Source organism: Amphiura filiformis, chromosome 20 (genome assembly GCF_039555335.1).
Source record: "Amphiura filiformis chromosome 20, Afil_fr2py, whole genome shotgun sequence".
In the NCBI taxonomy this organism is placed as follows: Eukaryota; Metazoa; Echinodermata; class Ophiuroidea; order Amphilepidida; family Amphiuridae; genus Amphiura; species Amphiura filiformis.
Window position 1 is genome coordinate 24212597 of NC_092647.1, and position 21515 is coordinate 24234111.

The window sequence follows — 21515 nt, forward strand, 5'->3', positions numbered from 1 at the left end:
ACCATTTTCGAAACACCGACTGAAAACCCCATTCATGTCAAAATCCATGTCAATGAATCATTGTTTTCTACTGAAAGATGATTTCATGGGTGACTGAGTAATCGGATACATAAAATTTAAGACAAATTAACTAAAAATTTACATTGAACACATTGATATCGAGAACGTTTTTTGTACATTACATGTATAGGATGTTGAAAAGTGCAACTTTTTCTGAAAGCATCATTTTTGGAAAAAGTGATAATTTTTGACCAATAAAAAATGATTTTCAAAAAGAAGGAAATTGGGAAGGTAGCAAAAAGATTCCTCTATTCATAAGTTTTTTAATTTTTCAAATCAACCAAATGTATGTCAAGTTATGCAAAGAAATGTTTTGTAATTTTAGGGGGAGTTATTTCTTTTGAACCCTTTATATCAGTACCATTAAACCGAGGCTCGAACGGTCATTACCACGTTCACAATCGCAGTCATAATTTACAGGAAAAGTTGCAAGCATTATTTTTGAACTTTGCACTATCCACTTGATACATATTTTCGCGACGAACGTGTATTTTGCTGCATTACTCATGTGGGAAACTCTAGAATGATATTGCAATTCAGCATCATGGTAGAATACAAAGGTCATCTTTGTATTCTGATTCAGGGGCTCAAAAGGATTTTCAACATAGGGGAGAGGGCAGACAATACTAACTGTTGTCCATAATGCCTATTATGGAATGTCCCCGAATAATTCCCCCTCGGAGTCAAAAAAAGTTGCAAAAAATTGGTTTAAAACGGCATTTTTTTTTCGATATCTGATCTGATCTTTTTTTTTTTTTTTGCAGTACTGCCAATATTGGGGAGGGGGGCTGAATGGTATTTGAGCCCCCCGGCCCCCCCCACACACACAAATTATAAATAATTGAGGGGACTGCTTCGCAAGCTCCCGGTTCGGGAGCCGGGTTCGGGAGCCATGCTGATACACACTCACAAGGCTTAGAGCAAGAAGTAGCTATGTCCACTTTTGGCCAAAATGAGTTAAGTCCACTGTGAGGTATGTTTATTGATACTCTTTCTCTACTAGGAGTGACTAAGCCCAAAGGTAAACAAAAGAGGGTGCCCTAGCAATGTTAATAGTGTTTATGTCCAAAAGCTGTTTTATATTTATGCCAGAACTGGCTATGTCCAGTTTATGTCCATAAAGTTGTTTGTTTTTAATTGAGCAAAAAGTGGCTATGTCCAGCGTGATTATTATTACACTCTCTCTTTATGTTGAGTTACATTGTGTCATCAGCAACTGGTTGATGGGTCCTGGTACTGCCCAGTTTTATTTGTAAAATAAATTTTGAAACTTGAAAAAAAAAATTTCCGATGCCTGTTATGTCCAGTTTTTCACTAGAAGTCTTACTATAATTTTGTGCAAGAACTGGTTATGTCCATTTCGGCCATTTTGTGCCACACCCAGTGGACCAATAAGTATGAGATCCTAGCATCAACTTTGACACAGTACTGGTAACAGATATCTGGAAAATTATTGTTTATGCTAGATTTTCAGATTTTTCAGCTGTGATCAAACTTTCAAACTTGTTTTTCTCAGAATGCCATTTTTGGACATAGCCATTTCTTGCTCTAAGCCCTTTACGGAGCTATAAATCATACAAATTATTGACTTGTCAGGGGTTATTAGCAGTGTACTTCGGTTATAGATTTATTTATAAATGCGCTTTTATAAATACGCACGTGACCACCTCAGCGCTGCCATAACAGCTTATAGACAGTGAGTCTCGAAATGACCTTCTACATAGCGAGTGGCCTTCCTATACATTTGAATGCAAACTTAAGGCGGAACTAAATTGCCTATTTTGTTCAACTTAGTGATTATTGTACACGTTTACGTCGTTGAATAATTTTTCCGTGGTCAAAAACTTTCAAAATGTTGATTTTGATAACATATTACAAATTCGGAATTGCAAAATGTGTAATAATTTTGCATTTCAAGTAATACTTATATTATCAACAGAGTTCCTATCTGTATAGTGATCAATGCATGAGGATTAGCTCACGCGTCACGCTTGCTGGACTTGGTATGTTGTGCCCGCGTGCGTATTTATAAAAGCGCATTTATAAATATAACCGAAGTACACTGATGGTGGAAATTATAGCTCCCGATGTGATTTCTAAAATGTGTAAAAACAACAAACGTACAAAAATAAAGAAATACATACTCCAAAATAGAAGAGTTGCTTCAGACAATAAAGATGTTTATAATATCTCAGTAACAGTATAATCTCTTATGATATAATAAATCAAAGCAAATGCATCAAATAAAATAACAAACACATTATTATAATACACAGATTGATGTAATTTCCAAGATAAAAGAGTACTTGGACCTCTCTCTTTTTTCACTCTTTATATTATTCTAAAGTAGCATAGTACATATTTTAATAACACTATCTTTTATTTAAAAAAAAAGGGTAAATCACTCAGCAATAGGGGACCGTTCACAAACACTTGTAAGGGGGGATGCAAAAAAAATTATCGCGAAAATTGTTCGCCCCCCTTTACAGATCTCAACAATTTCAGGCCCCCCTTTTTGACATGAAAAATATGGGTCAACCCCATAAAAAAAGCATAAACTCATTTTCACAGGAAAATTTGTGGTCATTTTTTCAGGCTCCCCCTTAGGAGGGTCCAAATTTTTCAGGGCCCCCTCTTTGAATCAGCCCCCCCCCCCCACCCCTTACAAGTGTTTGTGAACGGTCCCTAGCTTCTATACAAAATATGAACATCGTACCCAGTAGTCATTTCAAATTATAACATGACGCATAACGCATATATTGATATTTGACAATAGTGTTTTACGAATATTCACACATGCGTACACTATCATACTTGAGTGGCTCCCTGCGGCTTCACTTTTGCGTCATACTTATCTGCTAGCATAAGTAGGTGTGGTGCAGTTTCCGGACACAAGTTCACTACTCTAGTATAGAAATATCGTATGGAGGTATTAAATACGCATTCTAAGTCAGGACTTTCATGAAGGACAATCTCATTTTTGGTAAACTCTTCCAATTTGCTGCCGTAAAACCTTTCAATGAGAAACCAACCACACTGCCTGCATTTGACCGTGGCATCGCAGTATTCCTTGACAGCTTTTCGCGATGGTAAACAACCCCTAGGTCGTTGTGCAGAAGGATGGTGACGTGACAGTTACCTGGTATGTCATCATCTTCTCTTGATGCTTTTGTCACGGTAATAAAGAAGTTACAACTTTTAATACAAGCATCCCCTTTCTGGACGTAGTTTAAGGTCCAGGTATAATCGGTGGCATTGGGCCAATTGCCATATCACTGTTAATATTTTCCGCGACTTCAGAGGGCGCGGATTTCAGAGGGCGCCATTGCTAACTATGAAAAGCCGTTTGGCCTTGCTTGCCACACGTTATTATGAAGAAATAATAATCAAAAATGCATTTTTAGCAGCACCCTGGCCTCATCAGTTCGGTAAACAATCATCATATTGACGAGTAAAGCGGCCGATCAATGTTTTGTCTTCATCGAAAGTGACTACCGAAGTCTTAGGATGGTCTACACGGCATTGACTATTTATAACTATTTAACACTAAAAGTTATAAGAACCTACACATTTCCTGTTTAGTGTTTACTACATGCAATAAAGTCATTTCTCAATTTTGAATGACACGCGGCATTGCATTGGTTTTTGGCACGATGGCAGGGAGAAACGAACTACTGTTTCTCCATCAGACCTTGGCATGCGTGTATTCTCAGAAGTTTCCTGGATGAGGTAGATGACCCCTTGGTCATTTTGGATGTGAGTAATGACGTTTACCTGAACCCAACCTGAAATGTCGTTACACAAGAAACGTGTTTCCCGCCTACTATTAGGATATTTCCAAAAGTCGTAAGAAACAGACTGTACATTGATATTAAAATGTAAGGCATCACCTCTCTGCTCCCACTTTAAATTCCAATTATATCCTTGCACTGAGTCATCATGATATTGTGGCGTAATTTTGGCAGAGTTCCGGCCTTGCAAATTAACGCTTTCGAAGTTTCTCTTTGCTGTATAGAAACGACCGACAGCTACTGGATGTAACGTTTGTTTGGTTTCCGCTTGTAGTGCCAGATGTTTAAAAGCATCATTAGTATGTTGTCTAATTAAGCTTTGAGCTACGTCTGTGGCCAATGTAGACTGTTGAACCTGTATCAGATGAGAAGCGGCCATTTTGTTGAACTGGACAACAGATAACAGGTCCTTGATGGTATCAGCGTTGCTTTTCTCTTGCGACAATATCCACCTTTGAACAGCCAGATACACGCCGTATTCACTAGACACAATGATGTCTGCTCTTTGAAGAATCGTCGAAACGTGGTGGGCCGAAAGCGACGACCAAAGAGGCATATCGGACGCCATTTTCAAAATGTAGCATATGATGACGAAACATCTTTCTAAAGTTTCAGTGGCTCCCTGGTTGTCATAAATTGGTAACCACAATAGCGCTTTCTCTAAATTGCCTTTGTTTACAATATCGGTCATATATTCTAAGCAATCACGCTTCACTTTGGCGTCATACTTAGCTGCTAGCATAAGTAGGTGTAGTGCAGTTTCCGGACTCAAGTTCACTACTCCAGTATAGAAATATCGTATGAAGGTATCAAATACGCCTTCTAAGTCTGGAGTTTCATGACGGACAATCTCAGTTTTGGTAGATTCTTCCGATTTGCTGCCGTAAAACATACGATGAAAGTATTCACTCGACGCTGCCAGAATATTCTTATGAAGGTGGTATCGAGAACTTCCAACCACTAGAGTGATGTCAGACGTAGTTTTATCATTGAAAAGGGTACTTAGGCCTTCAGCAAGGGAGTTCTTACACTCCCAGTCTTCTGCCGTTACAGCAGGTGGGTCAATGCAATCTATCGCCATTACAGCTAGTGGGTCAATACAGTCTATCGCCGTTGTAGCAGGTGATTTCTTACAGTCTACCGCCGTAACAGTAGGTGAGTTACCTTCCATCCTGAAGAGGGGAAAATAAAACGACAGTCCTTTATAGCTTTATAAATCTCAAGGAGTCTAGTTTTTAGAACTAAGTTCTCATTTTTGTCATAAAAAGGCACCATGTAAATTAGAAAAGGCTTCTTTCGTCATCTTACACGTACATGTACGTAATATAAATATTTATTACATCGAAGATCAACTGCATTTTTAGCTTTCAATAAAATGCGATTAATGAACAACAGGGGTGCACCCAATGATGAAAAAAACATTATTGTGGCCATGCCAAGATATACTTTAAAATGTACTGAATGCATGATAGCCTTTAACATGTTTGTGCTCCAAAATGTGTTATATGCCAGTTAATTAAACAGTTAGCATGGTTAGTTTGCAATTCAGATCAGCCCTAATGCACACTCGAAGAAAGGATGCTCAATGTTGATGTTGCTTGATGTTGTGTGGAGCTTGCGAAACGTTATTTCAATCAACTTGGAGCTCGACTGCCTCCACTACCACTCTGAGGACATTAGCCAAGAACATGCACTCAGAATATGTTGCATTACAACAGCTTGTCTTGTAGACACCAAGGTTGGCTGGACGTGTTGGTAATAATAGATCATGTGACCTGAGTAGAAGTTCTTCCACCAAAGCACGTTCCAAGACATTGTGTTGGTCAACACTCTCCCACCGTGTCTAAGCACTATTTCCCAAGTGGCCGTCAAAAATGTCGGAATGATTGTACTTAAAATTAGGTAACCTGTTTTGAGGTCAATTGTTCCATATCAAACTCCTATATTTGACTGTGAGTTATAATAAGACAAGGGGTATGAACGTTTGGACAGTATTTATTGTGGGACATTAGAGCACATCAGACATATCGAATTGCATTCTGAATACGAAGAATGTCCTTAACATTAGTACAGTACTTGAAGTAAACTTTATAAATCTGATGATTTATACTTAAAGTGTATGTAGGTGGGATGAAAAGCCGACGACCAATTGAAAAATTTGACCTTTCGTATTGAAGATATAGATTTTGTCCCCAAAACACCAACAACAAAAAAGGTCTTTTTGGGAAATAAATCCATATCTTCAATATAAAAGGTCAAAATTTTCAATTGATCGTCGGCTTTTCCTCCCAGCTACATACACTTTAAGAATATATCATTAGATTTATAAATTTTATTTCGAGGACTGTTATATATCAAAAATTTGAAAAATATCAAATTTTATTAATTTGTCATAAAATTTGTATTATATCGTGAATTTAAAAAATGAAAATTATTCGATATCAGAAAGACATGCTTCGTATTCAGAATGCAATCCGATACGTCTGAGGTGCTCTCATGTCCCACAACATACTGTCGAAACGCCAAAAACGCTCATTCTAGATCCCTTAACTTCATTAAAGCATTTTATTGACACCAAAATGGTGGCCATAAATCATACAAATGTCACAGAAGATAAACATATAAAATGTAATAATAATAATGTTTTCTTATTTGAAAATGCTTGAATACACAAAATTGTCTGTTCTTAGACACTGAAAGTCAAAGGAAAAATATTTCAAAAGGAAAGATTTACCCGAAAATAGGGTTATGTCCAAAATTCACTCTTTGCAGCCGTTTTGAAATTTTAAGGTTCATACAGAAAACATAGACAACAAAATCATTTGATCAATTAGTATACCGACTGGTGGCGATATACCGACGAATCATCGTTTGGTAAGGCGGAAAAGTGTTAAATAAACTTTATAGGAATTTGTATCAAGTGTCTGAATATAAAAGTATGAAATTATCTTACCTTCCTGTGCTTGTGTTTTGCACTTGTTCACTCATTTTTTCAGCTTAATTTGCTCTTGCTCTGTTGTGATTTTTCCAAAACCAGCAAACGACAATACACATGATATAGTCCTACTTATATTTGTTATTCGTAAGCACACAGCCTGCGATGTCATGTCATACACACTATAATACGGACCGCACACGTAGTTTCGTAATTTATTATGTTAAATATGCATTGTAATTTATCAATTATACTTACCAAGGCTTTTAAATTACCATGATCACGTTCACAATCGCAATCATGATGTACAAGGGAAAAGACCACGCCACGTGGAAGACCTCCCCAAAAGATGGATGGACATTATTTGGCTCCGCAGGGGGCAAAAATAAAAATTGATCTGTTTTTGTTGAAAATGGTCTCATATTATTCATCTCATTCAAATGAGAATAAGAATAGTTATAACTCTCAGAGAGTGCTTTTTAACCAGGTACGTAACACAACAATTGTCAAGGTCAAATTGACTCAATATTTAGAATTCAATGCGATTTAGTGGATATTGTCCTATTTTGCTTTATTACCGTGGTAACGAAACATCCTACATGGGGAAAGCTATTCTTTTTCTGATTTCCCATGGCAGAGAGAAAAATAGTTATAAGACCATTGTCGACAAAATCGGAGCAACTTTTATTTTCGCCTCCTGTGGAGCCAAATTTCGACCTATATGAGGTCACACTGTTACCTATTTGCCCATAACTCCATAACCGTGAGTCGTAGATAGGTCAACTATAGGCCTACTTTTTCTGAATCTTTATGACTAGATGAACATATTATTGTTGATTTTAACCAGGTCCGAGCAATTTTGATCTTGACCCCCGTGTAAAACAATTTCCCACAAAATATGGGTCCTGTTGAAATGGCCCCATAGCCTATAATGATTAACTCTATATAAGCACCGTATCTCTGCTAAATATTGTAAATTTAAAATGATTCGCACAGCGGTTACCGCAATCCACTGGACTACGAGTAGCTCCTCTACCAAACTGGTTTCCATTTTTTGACAATTTCGTTTTTTAACATAATGAAAACTTTACCAAGAAAATGGACAAATACTAAGTGTGAGACAAAGGTCTGTGGGGAGACTCTTATTTTGACTCTGTGACCTATCCTGGTCTACATGTATGGTAAAACATTACTAGTGCGTGGGCGGATCCAAGCAGGCAGTTCTGATGACGTCACCAATTTGAGCTCAACACAGAGGCTAAGTTCGTCTGGAGCACAGTTTTTCAAGATGAAAAAAAAACATACTTAGCTATACTTCTCCTTATTCAATAGAAATGAGGTTGGTATCACAATCTGGAGAAATTCAGTGACATCTCAATGCAATTTACCCCAAATTTCTACGACCTTTCGTTTTCATATACCAAACGGAGATATCTGCCCGACCCAGATATTTTGAGGCCAAAGGGGAAATTCTCCATTGAGAAGTTGTCAGACATGAACTTTTTTAGTTAAAAAAACAAACATATATTTTGTTCAGTTATGTAAATGACTTGAAGTTCATTGACTAGATGAAAAAATATTCTTTTCAATGGTGTTCACCCCAGGTTTATACTATGAGTAGATCCAAAGATATGACCTATGGAAGTAAAACAGAGAGGATTTGACACATGCTTTAGTGGCCGTGCAGTAGTGTGCAGAGGAGATGTCACAAAGTTTTCATTATGGGAAATGGGGTTAGGCGAATATGTGTATATATGGCGTAGGGTGGTGTACGGTATAACAATATTATGAAATGACAGTCATGTTGGTGGACAGTTCTAGGTGTTAGAGGAACAGGTCTCTAGTTCGATTACACATGCAGCCATTCATACCTATCACCTGTTTTATTGTATTTTCATGCGAATTGCCCTGATGAGGCCTTTTGGTGGACATATTTTTATTTAAATGAGGACGAGTGACGTAATATTCGATAGGATATATTTGACTAATTTGGTTCACTATAAAATGTGTAAATCACTCATCAAAAGCTGCTGTAAAAATATCAATATCTTATTAAATCAGCTGTCATTTCAAATTGTAGCATGATTTCTTAACATCTCTTTATAATGTCCGTAACTTAGATAATTGATCGCAAATTCGTGTTTTACGAATATTCCCTTATTGAAACTAAACTGCGAATGTTCATTCCCCCCCCCCCAAAAAAAAGTGTAATTTCAACCCATTTTTTTGCCACTAAATGACATACAGTGTGGGCCAAAAACAACTTTACCCAATTTAACCGGTTCGTTTTTTGATAGTTATGGAGCACCAAGTTCATGAAGTCATAAAAGAAATCAGGGACCACTTATTCCCATTTTACATATCAACATTATTTCCCTAATGTGTTAGCAACACATATCTCAAAATTGAAAAGTCTGCTGCAAATTGTTTTCACATATTCGTAAAGAACATCTTCTTTAGAGTATTTGGTGAAACAACTACCCAAAAATGTATTAAATTAAAAACGTGACGCTAGTTTTAAATCAGAGTCAAATTTAACTTTGTCCACGGGAAGGCCTACTAGCTGGTGCGTCGCATCACTTGCAATGGCGAGTTCGATAAAGAATGAGAACCACTCAGTATACACACAAACTTGTTCAGCAATTTTATATAACACAATCAAATAAATCAAACATGAACAATTTAAATGTCAAGCCATGATATTCCGTCATGATATGCAGCTTTCACGCTGCAAAGATAAACACAATTCTCTTCAAATATGCGCAAAGCAATAACCTTAGACTTTTTTTTGTCATTACGAAATGTTATCTACAAGAAAGTTTGAAGTTATTGAAGTTATTGCGTTCGTGGTATGTTCGGCAAATTGTTGCGTCGACAACTGACTATGGGGTTAACTGCAAGTTCCCTTTGAACCGCTGCAATATTTGCAGCTGAACCACCAGTTTTTGGAAGTCCGCTCCGTGCGTAGCATCTATTCATCACACTTCCGAGGTTGTGAAAGTTGTTCGTATGTAGAGTTATGGTAGGTTTCGGTGGGATCTTATGTTCGGGAAACGAATCCGAAATTGACGCTGCACTACCAAAAAGCTTTCTGTTCTCAATTAAGTATACCTCTGCCATAAAAGTCATATCTTGTGTTGTGAATTACCTTATCTTGACACCTTGCAAACCTATTTAGAAATAAGCCTCGGAGTCACAAAATGCACGAAGGTCTATTTAAAATTCAAAAATTGCGCCAGATAAAACCTTTGTAATTGTGTAATTTTTATGCTAATTTTTGGTCAATGAGAGGAGTGAAGTTCGAGTACATGACAAGTAAATGGGGTTAAAATCGATTGTATTTCTTTCATGCATGTAAAACAATCATCACTTTTCAAAGACAAGCCAAACGTGTTTACCAATTACATGTATGCCTAACGCGTATGTATGTCGTACTCTTAGCAATCGGACACATACCATTGAATTACGTGTGGACAAAGTGATTTTTGATCATCGGACGTAAAACTAGCACCATTTTGTTAATTTAGCTTTTTTTGCTTTTATTTCTTCATCACATACTTTTAGAAATATACATTTAGAATATGTAACAATATTATGAATAGCTCTTCTACAATTCGAGCAACCACTCTCTGAAATTGGGTAAAGTTGTTTTTGACCCACACTGTACTTTTAAATAGTCGATCAAAAAAGACCCAGTTCCACGGCGGACGGAACTTTTTTAGCAAATATCTGTACCGTACAAATATATATATATATAAATTATAAATATATTCAATTTTTTTTTTAATACAAATGTATCTACTTTTGGCCAAAACATCGGCTAATTACACATGCTAACACCAACAACACCAAAACTCGTGTCCGTCGGGCCCGTAGAACCGATTTATTTTCGTCGCTTACGAAAGTTCTTAATGCTGTTCGTGTTAGCTATAGCATTCGACATAAAAAGTTTAAGTTTTAAGATATTTTCTCAAAATATCAAGAGCTCAAGAACCACTGAACCAATACCAGGCTTATTTGTACTCATTTTAATCCATTTTTCATGTTGATTCTATATGCGATCATGAAAATGTACAATTCTGAAATGAATTTAAAAAAAAATCTGCTGTCGACAGCCGTGTGGACATGGTGGAGAGAGAGTTAAACGAAACTTATAATCAAAAACGTCCACTTTTGCTAGCAATAAACATTTCATCAAAGTCACAATAGACGAGTACATTCCTTATTTATGGCTCTACTTCTGATCCTCAATGCCGAATGAAAACAGACATTTGTTTGGTTTGTGGCAACCTTTCAATGAGAAACCAACCACACTGCCTCCATTTGACCGTGGCATCGCAGTATTCCTTGATAGCTTTCCCCGACGGTAAATAACCCCTTGGTCATTCTGCAGAAGAATTGTGACGTGTACGAGGACAGTGCCTGGTATGGCATCGTGTAATAGGCAAGAAGACCTCTCTTCTCCTGATGCATTTGGTACGGTAACAAAGAAGTTCAGAGCATCACCTCTCTGTACGTAATTTAAGATCCAAGTATAGTCGGTGGCATTGGGCCAATTACCATACAACTGTGGTGTGACTGTAGCAGAACGTTGGTTAAACGTGACACTGCGAAGGTTTGTAGTTTTGGTGTAAAACCGACTTGGTACTTCGAGATCTGTCATCTGCTTTTGTTTGGTGTCCGATTTGAGGGCCACATATCGGAAGGCTTCGTATAATAAGCGCTGACGTAAATGACGTTTTAGCCATTTAGGATGTTGTTCCTCTGCATCCGAGAGAGATTGTTCTATCTGTTCAAGTTCCGAAGCAGACATATTCTTGAATTGGACGTGAGATAACAGTTCTTTGATGGTTCTAGCTTTGTTATTTTCCTGAGACGAGATCCAATTTTGGACAGCAAAATACACGTCGTACTCCGTAATATGAGGCAAGGAACGACCATTCAGGCATTTCAGACGCCATTCTCAAATTGTAGCATACTATGCTATAACATTTCTCCACAACTTCCGTAATTCCCAGATGATCGCATATTGGGATCCATAAAAGTGCCTTTTCTAAATTCCCTTTGTTAACTATATATATCATATAATCTGCACAATCGCCCCTGACTTCTACGTCGTACTTATCTGCTAAAGTTAGAATATGTACCACCGATTCGGGACAAAGTTTGATTTTGCCAGTGTAGAAATACAGCATGAACGTTTCAAAATAGTCTTCACAATCAGTCGTTTCGTGAAGGACGATTTCCTTTTTAGCGGACTCGTTCCATCCACCGCCGTAAAACATCCGATGGAAGCATTCGCTCGATGCTGCTAGGATATTTCTATGTACGTGATAACGAGAACTTCCAACTACTAGAGTTACATCAGATGTGGATTCGTCATTGAAGATTTGACTTAGACTTTGAATCAGCGAATTTGCGCAGTTTACTTCAGTAGAATCGGTTGCCATCGTGCTGTATACAGAAATGAAAAAAAGTACACAGAAACTTTAAGCGAGAAATAGAGATATTTTTATTTGCTATTCAAGACACATAAATAAATCTTAACAACATGTGGGTAGACCATTCTCGAATAAGTGCTTCATTTAACATGGAAAAACAGTGGCATGATCGGCGGGAATTATAACAAATAAACGTAATTTTTCACTAGGTTCGCCGTCGTAAATAATAAAGGAAACAAGCAGAAAAAGAGATACCGCCCGGGAATCGAACCCAGGACCTCAGGCTTACCTGGTCGCATGTCATAAGTTGGGTATGCAAAAAGGGTGGAGGGATTACACTTTTCTGAAAATTGTGATACAAATTTGATTTGCTTTCCGTAACCCCATATCCTACAGCAGTGGTTCATACCTCATTTTAGGCCTAATTTTATACTCTTTCAATCTACTGAAGCATATAATTATACATTATTCAGTAAAAAAATCACATCAGTTGAAATAAAAAAATGCCAGGGGTGGAGGAACAGGCGGATGCGGAGCAGGCGGATGCGGTAGTGTACAATAGGGCCTATGTGAAAATTCACATGTCAGCAAGTCAAAACTGTTGGTTACTTTTTCAAATCTAGCGAGGGTATGATGTATTGACAGCTTTGAATGTTGAATTTGTACAACTAAAACAATTACTGACTACTTAAGGTGGTACTACACCCCTGATAAATTTTGTAACTAATTTTGCATTTTTCTCAAAAAGTAACTACATTTTGTATACACACTGGTAAGAAAAGTTATGTATTATTATTGGGGCAAGGAATCCAATATACTTCACCAAAATTTCAGTGATTCAAGACCAGGGGTTCATTATATATATAATGTTAAAGAAATGAGTTACATTCTAGCGGTACCTATTTTCTTATCATAAATAAAGTACCGCTTGTCTTGAGTCACTGAAATTCGAGTGTAGTAACTGGATTCTTTACCCCTAAATATACATAACTTTTGTTACCAATGTGTTATTATTTTTTGAGCAAAATGCAAAAATAGTCACAAATTTATCAAGGGGTGTAGTACCACCTTAATGGGTTATATGTTCCATTTTTTTCATTTTTAATGAAATCCTAGTTGAATTTCAGTATTTTTAGCAACATGCTAATGTACATTTCTCTTCTTGATATTCATTTCCTCAGTAATAGAATAACCGTCTCGCTAATTACTCGTAAACATATCATTGACCTTCACAATGTAATTAGCATACGTACAATTATTTGAAATAATTCATTTGAAGCATTAATGTATTGAGAACATATCCCCTAAATCTGATGACATTCATGCGTAAAATAAAAATTTGACAGTCATTTTTGTAATTGAGGTCCGATTTGAGAAAAATGCATTTGAAAATAGAGATTTACATAGACGCCTGTGTATTAATTAATTAGTAATTAAGCAATATCTCAAAAATTAAGCATGTGATAAAGTTAAAAATGGTGTTAATTATTAGAGGTTGTCAATATTTACAACATATCAAAAAATACATTTTTGTCATTTTTGACCATGTAAATGGAAATTGTATCCAACTTATGACATGCGACCAACTACAAATTTGGAAACCAAGATAAACACATTACATTACAATTTGTTATCGATAGACTTTTGGTTCGTAAACAAAACTATCTGCAGCGTATGTGTCACCCCAGATTGCCCCAAAAGTGGTGTATTTGAGTTGTGTGGGGATGCATACTAGCATATACTGTGTTCTTAACGACTATGACTATGACCTAAACATCTCAAAAAAAGTAACTAACCCCCTTAAATAATGACCATTATTCAAAAACGGGTGATTGTGTTACATATCTGTCAAATGCGTTGGAAGCAGAATTTATTTCGGCACATTTTGACACCTCATTTGCAGCAATTGACTAAACATTGACATCACAGCGTCCATTTAAATCAATGTAACCCAAGATTTGAAAGCTGCAGTAAATTGTATTAAATTTGTATTCAGTGTAATGGAAGGAGATCTGTGTAATGATATCTGAGTGTTTTTGTATTGTTAAAATTTGTATGTAAGTGCAACTTTCAAATGTGGACCTCACTACATTAAATGGCAGAAATAAATTCTGCTTCCAACGCATTTTACAGATTTGTAATACAATAGCTCCTTTTTGAATAATACCCATTATTTAAGGGGGTGTTAGTTACTTTTTTTGATATGTTTATTATGATCAAACTCAATTTTCGTTGATCATATATGTGGAGAAGTTGTTATAGGCCTGCAGAACAGTATAACTATTTTTCAAGAAAAACATAACAATGATGGTGCTTTTCCGCAATAATGCAAAAAGTATTATAAACCCTAATCACTATCCTAGTCATAACCACAGATTTCACCCTACCCCATCCTACCCCTAAACCCTAACATTAGCCATAATCATAACCTAAAATACCCTAAACCCTATTAAACTATTAAACAGCCCTGTCCTCATTGCATCAATTGCGTTGTGTACCATCCTTGTGCGCTGGATACTTGTGCGAAGATCTTGGATTTTGCCACAAAGGAAAAAATTCAAGTGGTGTGTGGTCTGGTGATCGTGCAGGCCACTCCACAGCATGAGTCATCCCAACCACTCTGTTTGCTATCCGTGGACAGAGTGAAAAACGGGTACAGTTATTCAAAAGGGCATATCTTCAAAAGTTGTCAGCTGATTGAAATAATTGTTTTGGTTTATTAAAGCTAACGATTGAAGGTTTCTTTACATACCAAAATAATATTAATATTTAATAAGGGGCCTCTTTTTTTGGGACACCCTGTATTAAGGCACGTCGAAAATGAGTTGACAGACCATTTTGAGACCCCCCCCCTCCGCTCCTTACACATAATTATTGCACAACCCTTGAATACTTTTGAATTAATAGACTTAAGGCTTTCAACATTCAAACGGTTCTCTTAGCATGATAAAGTATTGCTTCATTATACTGAAATTGGGAATATAGTCCAGCTGTAATATTTAACTTTGAATATGTAATTCAGCAATGTTCAGAATATCACAAAATGTATAGAAAATTGGTCCGTCGAAGCCCGCGTCGAAGTCGAAGCACTGCGTTTAAATGCAGCTACATAGAAATCATATAAATCTCACATTGAACGGTCTATCGGACAAAATCATGCAATCACGCAACCATTCAGGAAGTTCATGGAAGTAAAGTACTATTAGATTGCGATGCACTGTTGACACCATGTTTGTGTTGTTAAAATGGACTGCATAACGAAATCATATTAAACCAACAGGTTAAAACGTGCGTTGTTTCGGAAGTATAAAACTATAATGACTTAAGATAAAATAAATTATACCATTTACTCACCTCACTTGCGTTGGTTTCAGTTAGGAGAAGGGCTAAGAGACTGAGTACTCTACCCAGCCTTTCACCACCACAGCATATAGGTCTATTGGACCCAGATAATAATTGGTCACCACTCTCTGTGAGTAACTGGAATTCATGCAATTCATGACGTCATACACTTTCCCCCGATTTATTTACGATAGAAACACCCACGATTGTGTTCAATTTGTTCTCTCCAACGGTTTGGAGAGAATATATTGACAGAATGCATTGCGCTAACACTACCACTAACCCTAAAATCCCTCCCTCCCTCAAAAATCCTCTGGACGAGAACCAAAACATTAATTTTATACGGCCTGATGGGCCGCAATACACTAGTATAGGGACCATGCAGCCAAAAGTTTCGCAGACAGATGTTTCAAATGGACAAATCATATATCACAATGTTCAGAATAGTCTGGAGAATCGTTTCTGCCATGTTGTCAAATTTGTAAGCATTCTATTCCGTTTCCATGGCAATGGCCACGCCATTTAAGAACCTAAAATGGCATATTTTAACTAGCTATTTTTTAAAAACTAAACGGAGTAGAAACTTTTTATTTGGTGTACAAAATGCATGACACATGGCTATTCCAAATATATGAACAAAATCATCGCTGAATTTGATTTTTTGGTAAATATGCCATTTTTTGTTGATTTTTGTTCAGTTTTGACCAAACAATGTAATTTTCACATGGGAATTGTTTTGAAAAATGACATGCATCTTGGGAAGTGTATCAAAAAAGTCAATCATAACATTTATCTGTGACTTATGGTTTTTCACATATGTGACGTGTCATATCAAAAGGAGACACTTTTGGGCAGGATGGTAAATGGAGAAATAGCCAAAAATCTGCCGGTGGGTGATTTTTTCACAATTTGTGTTTGTTGCGAATTTGTGATGTTATTGTTCAAAATATTGTCTGATTGTCATTTTGCAAGTTACTCTCTTACTTTCCTACTCTCAACATTGTCAATAATATTTTTAAAGGCCAATATCTCAATTTCCAATTTTATAATACTATAACTTACGAACTCATTATCTTCTCTTAGGAATGTCCGATTTCATTGGGGAAAACGGCGTTGTAGAGCAAAATATCTCTATATTTAAGATATGTAAAAACCTCAAAATTCATAACCTGCCCAAAAGTGTCTCCTTTTGACATGACACGTCACATATGAACTCTTGGAATTCATAGGCATGACTAAAATGCACGTTTTTAGTGATTTTGGTCATTTTGGCAGAGGGAATATGGCATGGTTTTTCCAGTTTTCTTTCTACTGGATGGAAAATAGGTCGACTTTTAGCAGAGTAAAGTTACCACATGACCCCAAAAAAATTGCAACAGAAGGATTTTTGGTATTTTCTTGCAGTATAGTGTCTAATAAATAACATATCAAAAGTTTACAAAAAATCAACTTGGGCGAGTTGTCCGACTGTGACGTAATCAAAATGGCCGCCAAAAGCTGGAAAAATACCCATTAATCAACTAATTTTATCCATTGTTCACTCGTTATTGTGGGTTCCACTGGTAACAACCTTGTTCAGAAGTACATTACTAGATGTTGTAATGAATCTTTAAATTGTGGTATTCAGATGGAGCAATTTGACAGCCATAATTAATTTCAAAATGGCTGCCATTTTGGTATTTTGGCTTATGAAGTGAAATCATACACATAATTGTAAGGCAAAACTTAAGGCGTTAGATTTTCTAAAATAGCCAATATCCTTTGCACATATATTCCCATTCAAATTTAAATAGAGGTAGGCATACAAACCAAATTGGCAGCAAGAGTGAATTTCAAAATGGCCGCCATTTTGGTATGTTGGCGAATTGAGTTAAATTATGCACGTATTGTAACTTGAAACTTAAAGCGACAGAAATTCTAAAATAACCAACATTAATATTATACTTTCAAGTAGGCATATGTACCAATTTGGCAGCCATATTTACCACGATGCGATTCCTTTGTTTGCAGTAGTATTCATCGACCACATTGTATGTATGTTGGAATCATCATCATCATCTCAGAAGAGTTCTTGATCCATATGTTTACACATAGCCTATGTGTCCACAAACTTCAATGTAATTGAGTCCATTCTTTCTGCAGCTACATTTCTTTGTGATGCATCCTGTAGAACAATTGCATGGAATCATCTTCAGCAATGGTTCTCGTGCTGGACTTCTTTTTATCATGAATGGAAAAAATTTGTCACCTTAAACAATCCATCCCCAGTCAGATGTACGTTCTCCTAGAGTTAAGCATTGCAGCAGAGGTTGTGGGTGGAAGTCTTTCAGGTTTAACAAAGTTCTCTGCTGGGCAAACTTTTTTGGAAAGAAACCTGTAGCATAAGGATTCCAAAGACTCTGATTGCTGACCATTAAACAAGGACACCATTGCTTTGCATCCTTCACTTTCTATATATTCTTGATCCATACTGGGAGTGCAAAATGCCTTGGAACAAGCTTGTAATACAGGATCACCATTGATATTGTTGTGCAATACAGACTTCATGCCTACCCCAAATATTCTTGAAGTAGTGTTGTAACCTGAAAACGCATGGGCAAACAACACATCCGAACAAATGTCATCACTGAGTAAGCGCTTCGAAAACATATGCATCTCCTTTAGCGTGGATCTCATGGCATCCTTTCTGTTGCATACGCTCCCCAGTTAGTTTAATGAGTGTCTGTTTGTTCAGATCATTTTTTTTGCCAGCAAATTGCCAGCATCTGATATGTCTATACCTTATTTGCAACCCGACTCTTGCGGCGCTGATTCGTGTTATCCTTTGTGTTTTGTCCACCAGTGTATCTCTCAAAGACAACCGTGGCCTTGTCATAGTGATCAAATGTGAAAGATGTATAATAATATCAGCAAGGGAACTATAGGTGCTTCCTTCTGTCCACTTCAAGCGATGTAGAATAGAATCTCCATCAAGAACATAGTGATCAGTCCTTGGAACTGCCTCAGGGCCATCAGCCTCTGATGAGGACACATGATCCTGTATGGCTTGTAGTAGTGGTGCTTTATCTGGAATCCAGACACTTTTGAAACAACAGAGCTGGATCAATGGTTTGGTCATCAGTGACCTTGACAGTCCGTGCAGATACAAGGGTCTTGACTCTAGTCTTCCGTTTGTAGCTATATGAAAAGTCAGCATGTCCTTCCATTTTGTTTACCTACTTTGAACCGGTTTTGCATGTGACTCACTTATCAGAGGGTGATGCCCTGAGACAGTTCCAAGGACTGAGTGATCACTATGTTCTTGATGGAGGTCTCTTCTGATAATTATACATCTTTCACATTTGATCACTATGGCAAGGCCATGGTTGTCTTTGATTGATACATTAGGGACTGTATGGAACAGGAAGGATGTCATCTGATATTGATACCGATATTGATACAGTGAAAGCAGCAGTCGCAATGGCATCATTTAAGTTAACAACCCTAATTGGAGAAGACACATCTGTTGGTATTACTTCTTCATTATGCAGAAAAGGACTGTAAGGACTTGTACTTTCGGTGTGACAATGATAAACCATATGTATATGATATCAAGGTTCAGAAGCGCTTACTCAGTTATGACATTTGTTCGGATTTGTTGTTTGCCCATGCGTTTTCAGGTTGTGACACTACTTCAAGAATATTTGGGGTAGGCAAGTCTGTATTTAACAAAATCATCAATGGTCATCCTGTATTACAAGTTTGTTCCAAGGCATTTCGCACTCCCAAAGAATATGTATAAAGTGAAGGCTGCAAAGCAATGGTGGACGTCCCTGTTTAATGGTCAGCAATAAGAGTCTTTGGAATCCTTACGCTACCGGTTTCTTTCCAAAAAAAAATGCACAGCAAAGAGCTTTGTTTAACCTGAAAGACTTCCACCCACAACCTCTGCGGCAAAGCTTCACTCCAGGAGAATGTATCTATAGGTCATGCAGCGGATGTGTAAAAGTGATGGTATGCATCCAATTGACTGGGGATGGATTCTTTAAGGTGACAAATTTGTTCCATTCATGATGAAAAGAAGTCCAGCGGCAGAATCATTGCTGAAGATGATTCGATGCAATTGTTCTACAGAATGCATCACAATGAAATGTAGCTGCAGAAAGAATGGACTCAATTGCACTGGAGCATGTGCACACATAGGCTAATGTGAGAACATGGATCAAGAACTATTCTCAGATGATGATGATAACTAATTACATACATACAATGTGGTTGATGTATACTACTGTAAACAAAGGCATCGCATCATGGAATAGCAAGACGAATTTTGTTTACTTCAAGAATATACTGTAAGCAACATCATATTGATTTTTATAATGGTGATTATAGCTGACAGCCATTTTGAAATGCTATATGGCTCCAAATTGGTACATATGCCTACTTAAAAGTATAATTTTAATGGTACTATTGGTGCATAGGATGTTGGTTATTTTCGAATTTATGTCGCTTTAAGTTTCAAGTTGCAATACGTGCATAATTTAAGTCAATAAGCCAACATACCAAAATGGCGGCCATTTTGAAATTCGCTGTTGCTGCTAATTTGGTTCGTATGTCTACCTCTATATAAAAAAATTTATTGGGAATATGGGTGCAAAGGATATTGGCTATTTTAGAAAATCCAACGCTTTAAGTTTCGCCTTACAATTACGTGCATGATTTGATTTCATATGCCAAAATACCAAACTGGCGGCCATTTTGAAATTCATTATGGCTGTAAAATCGATCAATCTTAAATAAATATCACAATCACAATATAAAGATTCATTACTACATCCAGTAATGTACTTCTGAACAAGGTTGTCAGCAGTGGAACCCACAAAAAAGAGTGAAAAATGGATGAAATCAGTAGATTATTTGGTATTTTTCCAGCTTTTGGCGGCCATTTTGATTACGTCACTGTTGGACCCCTCGCCCAAGTGGAATGTTTGTAAACTTTTGATATGTTATTCATTAGACCTTATACTGCAAGAAAATACCAAAAAAGCTTCTGTTGCAATTTTTTTGGGGTTAGGGGTAGCTGTGTCATATTTTGATCCTACTATTTGGAGCAAAGCCGGTGTTTATCTGCGATTTGTGTGTGTGTGGTTTTTTAAACTTGTTTTCTTAACTTTAAAGATGACATCACCATTGTATGCATTTGTAAAATTTGCCAAGTAACTTTTGTGACTGATGTTTGGGAAAGTACTGATATTTTCATGCTGTTGGCAATTAATTAGCAATTTTGGAGGCTTCATGATGAAACGAAAGCATAGTTGATTGCATTGTGCTTTTTTAATGGGTGGATATGGGGCAAACTTAAAGTACTGGTATAATACCCTTTTCCCTCTTTCCCATCATGCACTATTCCAGGGGGTATGAGTGTCGCAAAATACATCATCTCCCCGGGGGAGTACAGAGTTATGTTCATTACATTCTGGAATACGGACATTTCGGCTGGTGCCTTCATCACAAAAAAGGAATCACCGATAATCATGATAATGGCGCACGATCACTAATACCCGGGGCAAAAAAACAACATTTCTATGCCTTATTGACATGGTGTCGTCGCAAAAAAAAGTTTCCTGTTATTGAAACCTAAGTTTGTATACATTTTATAGACCTAGTGGTGAAAAACTAATGACGGGACACGCAGTGATATTATGTCGGCGTCCGTTTCACTTTTTTTCGTAGATGAAAATGAAACGTAAACAAAATCTCTTACATAGATGTTCTACATCGCTCCGTAACTGCAATAATTGCATAATTAGTAACATCGATGGCCTTTACGACAATCCGCATAATCAGTATGCCCATATTAAGGCAAAATAATTGCAAAGACCATCGGATGCACACGATCTATGAGGTTGATGAACTACGTCATACCCCCTGGAATAGTGCATTGTGGGATAGAGGGAAAAAGGTCAA

General features: G+C 37.0%; 1 protein-coding gene across 1 annotated transcript in view; it reads left to right on the top strand.

The window, feature by feature from the left end:
* Nucleotides 1-4089: 4089 nt before the first annotated feature.
* LOC140142554 (monocarboxylate transporter 6-like) overlaps nt 4090-21515 on the top strand; it is a 34210-nt gene continuing 16784 nt past the window's right edge. The window contains exon 1 of the mRNA XM_072164548.1: nt 4090-5006. Within this exon, the coding sequence (XP_072020649.1) occupies nt 4820-5006 (187 nt within the window). The 5' untranslated portion in view covers nt 4090-4819. The remainder of the gene's footprint in view (nt 5007-21515) is intronic.